The sequence below is a fragment of the Eimeria acervulina genome, genomic scaffold, assembly GCF_000499425.1.
Source record: "Eimeria acervulina Houghton genomic scaffold, Eah_scaff1315, whole genome shotgun sequence".
Taxonomy (NCBI): domain Eukaryota; phylum Apicomplexa; class Conoidasida; order Eucoccidiorida; family Eimeriidae; genus Eimeria; species Eimeria acervulina.
In genome coordinates this window covers 4,226-8,270 of record NW_013549284.1, presented here as the reverse complement: position 1 = coordinate 8,270, position 4,045 = coordinate 4,226, and the positions used below count along the sequence as shown (strand labels likewise).

The 4,045-nt window shown below is 44.6% G+C and overlaps 1 protein-coding gene across 1 annotated transcript; it reads left to right on the top strand.

Annotated features, from left to right (window-relative positions):
• Nucleotides 1-876: 876 nt before the first annotated feature.
• On the top strand, nucleotides 877-4,045 carry EAH_00058410 (phenylalanyl tRNA synthetase isoform, putative; the record flags this gene model as incomplete). The annotated part of the gene is made up of 8 exons (XM_013393659.1): nucleotides 877-992; nucleotides 1,444-1,551; nucleotides 1,745-1,851; nucleotides 2,096-2,189; nucleotides 2,578-2,670; nucleotides 2,851-2,945; nucleotides 3,196-3,267; nucleotides 3,937-4,045. Coding segments are annotated over 8 exons (794 nt in total), but the record flags the coding sequence as incomplete, so codon positions are not given.

Genomic DNA, 4,045 nt, shown 5'->3' with positions numbered 1-4,045 from the left:
TATTATATTATATTATATTATATTATATTATATTATATTATATTATATTATATTATATTATTATATTATTATATTATTATATTATTATAATTATATTTATATTATTATTATTCTTATTATTCTTCTTATTCTAACTATTCTTATTATTAGCATTTATATTATTATAATAATATTATTAGTGTGCGTTGTATGTATGCATTGCATGTCCTTATCCCTCACCCATTAATATATCTATTAACAATATATATATATATATATATATTTATTTATTTATTTATATTAATTTATTAATTTAAGTTGCTTGTCTTTTTATCTTTTCTTTAGGAGTTAAAACGCAGAAAATTAGTTGAGCAAAAAAAACTAAAGTTTAATTTGGTGGCGAAGGGCCCCAAATTTTGCCTCGAAATTTCAAAGCCTTTGGCGGACATCGATGCTAAATTAATCGCCACTGACGAGTGGAAACAAAAAGGTCATTAGGCTTTAGGGTTTAGGGTTTAGGGTTTAGGGTTTAGGGTTTAGGGTTTGAGAGCGAGGATTTAGGGTTTTCAAGGGGAAAAGGGGGAGGGTTTAGGGGTTAGGGTTTATGGGGTAGGGCTTATGGAATAGGGTTTAGGGTTTAGGGTTTAGGGTTTAGGGTTTAGGGTTTAAGGTTTAAGGGCTAGGGTTTATGATTTAGGGTTTAGGCGTCGGTTATTAGGGTTTGGCGTGGAGTGTGGGTTTAGGGTTTACGGTTTTAAGGTTTTGGAGGGGCTAGGGTTTACCCCGTAGGGTGTATCGATAAGGGTTTAGGGTTTGGGTGCAGCAAAAAGGACTGAGAACTATTGAGGGTTTAGGGTTTAGGGTTTAGGGTTTGTGTGCATGGGTGTTCGTTGTCAGAGTTGAAACCCTACAACTTCTTTGCTAGCGGCAAGCGCTTGAGAAGGGGGGCCCCTCACCCTCTTATGCTTGTGCAGAAGCAGTTTAAGCACGTCCTAACCACTATGGGCTTTGAGGTAGGGTTTAGGGTTTAGGGTTTAGTGTTTAGGGTTTGGGGTTCCCCCGGGAGGCTTATGGGTAAGGCCGGCTTCTTCCCGGTGGCCTCTCACTTCTGCTGCTGCAGCAGCAGCAGCAGCAGGTGTTTGCTGCTGCTGTTGCTGCTGCTGCTGCTGCAGGTGGCCTGAGATAAGCTGCTATTGTATGTGTGGCTAGTTGGGGCCCTTGGGTCCCGTCTTATGCATGCACGCATGTATGAATGAAGCAGCGGCCACATGCATGCCGGCCTCTTTGGGGCTTTTTGCATGCATGCATTGCATGCATGCAAAATGCCCCAAAAGCGCCAAAGCATGCAAACGTACATGGAAAAGGCCCCAAAGAGGCTTGCATGCATGCATATATGAATATATATATATATATATATATATATACATATATATAATTATATGTTTTTGCGTGTTGTTTGTTTAGGAGATGGATACTAATCAATTCGTAGACCCTTCTTTTTGGTGTTTTGACTCCCTCTACATGCCGCAGCAACACCCTGCTAGAGACGCACAAGACACATTCTTCATTCAGGTGCTACACAGGGTCTAGGGTTTAGGGTTTAGGGTTTAGGGACGAGGGTTTACGTATTGGGTTGAAGGGGGGGTGTTTAGATGACGGTACATTGGCAGTGGGTGTTGGGTTGAGGGCTCGGCAGTGCGGAAGGCACTAAAATTATCAAGGGTTTAGGGTTTAGGGTTTAGGGTTTAGGGTTTGGGTGTTTCAGAGCCCCGAAAAGAGCAACGCTTCGCTGCTGCCAGCTTCATTTGTCTCTGCCGTCAAACAAATGCACGAAAAAGGCGGCAGCGGATCTACAGGCTGGGGATACAACTGGTGAGTGTGGGGCTTGGGGTTTAGGGTTTAGGGTTTAGGGTTTAGGGTTTACACGGGACTGCATGCAGCCATGCACACACGGGGCTGCATCAAGAGTGAGGGTCAGGATGCGCCCCACACCTCCTTTGTCGGATGTCTGTACACTGCAGACGCTCTCTCCAGCCGGGCTGCGTGCATGCATGCAGAGTAGCAGAAGGAGGCGCTAAACCCTAAACCCTTGTGCGGTGTCTTTGAGGGTTTTCAGGTCTTTAGATGAATCCCTAAGAAATGTTATGCGCACTCACACCACCTCCGTCTCTGCTCGCATGCTCTACCAAATGGCCCAGGAGTGCAAGGAGGTCTGCTGCTGCTGCTGCTGCTGTTGCTGCTGCTGCTTTGTTGTTGCTGCTGTTGCTGTTGTTGCTGCTGTTGTTGTTGCTGTTGCTGCTGCTGTTGTTGTTGCTGCTGTGGCTGCTTCGGCTGCTGCTGCTGTTGTTGCTGCTGTGGCTGCTGCGGCTGCTGCTGCGGTGGCTGCTGGTTGGTGCTAGTGTTGTTGCTGCTGCTGCCGGTGTTGCTGTTGCTGCTGCTGCTGCTGCTCGTCTTAAGGCCTCGCGCCTGCGTCAGCGAGAGCAGCAGCAGCAGCAGCAGCAGGAGGCGGAGTCTGTGGAGCTCTTGAGAGTGCTTTGGAACCCGGTCTCTTGTGGAGTTGAAGGGTTTAGGGTTTAGGGTTTAGGGTTTGTGCTGCAGACGGGGGTCTTTAGGCCCCGGAAGCTCTTCTCTATCGACCGCGTCTTCCGCAATGAAAATTTAGATGCAACGCATTTAGCGGAGTTCCACCAAGTAAGCAAACCCTAAACCCTAAACCCTAAACCCTAAACCCTAAGCTATTGGCTCTGAACATTTGCGGGGGTGGATGTTAGGGTTTAGGGTTAAGCGTATAACGGCCTTCTTTGCATGCGCATGAAGAAGAAGAAAGTAAATAAAAAACAAAGATACTGATGCCTTGGGGTGTATGCGCAGGTAGAGGGGGTTGTAGCAGATAAAAATCTCTCCCTCGGGCACCTCATGGGGGTGATGGAGACATTTTATAAAGCGATTGGCATTGAAAAACTTCAGTACGTTTGCTCTCACCGGTTTAGGGTTTAGGGTTTAGGGTTTAGGGTTTAGGGCTTAGGGGCGGGCGGTGAGGACTAGGGTTTTCAAGACCGCGCCAGGCTTACTAGGGTTTAGGGTTTAGGGTTTGCAATTTGAAGTCAGGTAGGGTTTAGAGCTTGGCGTTAAGGAGTAGGATTTGCAAGGCCGTTACAAGCGTAGTAGGGTTTAGGGTTTAGGGTTTAGGGTTTAGGGTTTGTGGTTTGAGCTCAGGTTTAAACCAACATTTAACCCCTACACCGAGCCCTCAATGGAGATCTTCGGGTATCATCCTGGGCTGAAACGGTGAGGCAGCAACTGGCTGTTTAGGGTTTAGGGTTTAGGGTTTAGGGTTTAGGGTTTAGGCATGCAAGTGCAGCATTGCTTGCTATGTTTATTGCCATTATAGCAGCAGCTCCTTTGCTCTATTCGGGTGAAGACGAATAAAAACAAAAAAACAAATAAATAAACAAAGAAATAACTAAATAAACAAACAGACAAACAAACAAACAAAGAGCAGAGACAAACAAACAAAGAAAAAGAAAGAGATTAATAGGAAGAAGAGTGTCTCCGTTCTATTCCCTGCATTTTGGAGACATCTTTGTGGGGTGTCTCTTTGCATGTGCATCTGCATGCATTTGTCTCTTTAAGGGTTTATTGCGTTTAAAGGGCGACAAGTACAGTAGCTATATTATCTCTTTAAGCATGCATATAATTTAATGTATATTATATATTACTATATCTTTTGTTGTGTCTTGTGGCTCTAAGGTTTGATATGTCTTTTTATTGTTTATTTCTTCTTTAAATACAGTTAATTGCTGAGGTGTCTGTCTCCTTTTATAGTATACATTTCTTCTCTAAATAGAGTTATTTGCTGAGGTGTATGCTGAGGTGTCTGTCTCCTTTTCTTGCACATATTTCTTTAAATGGAGCTAATTGCTGAGGTGTATGCTGAGGTGTCTGTCTCCTTTTCAGGTGGATTGAAGTGGGTAACAGCGGCATGTTTAGGCCTGAGATGCTGCGGCCAATGGGGCTTCCTGAAGATGTCTCCGTTATTGCGTGGGGACTGTCTCTAGAGCGGTGA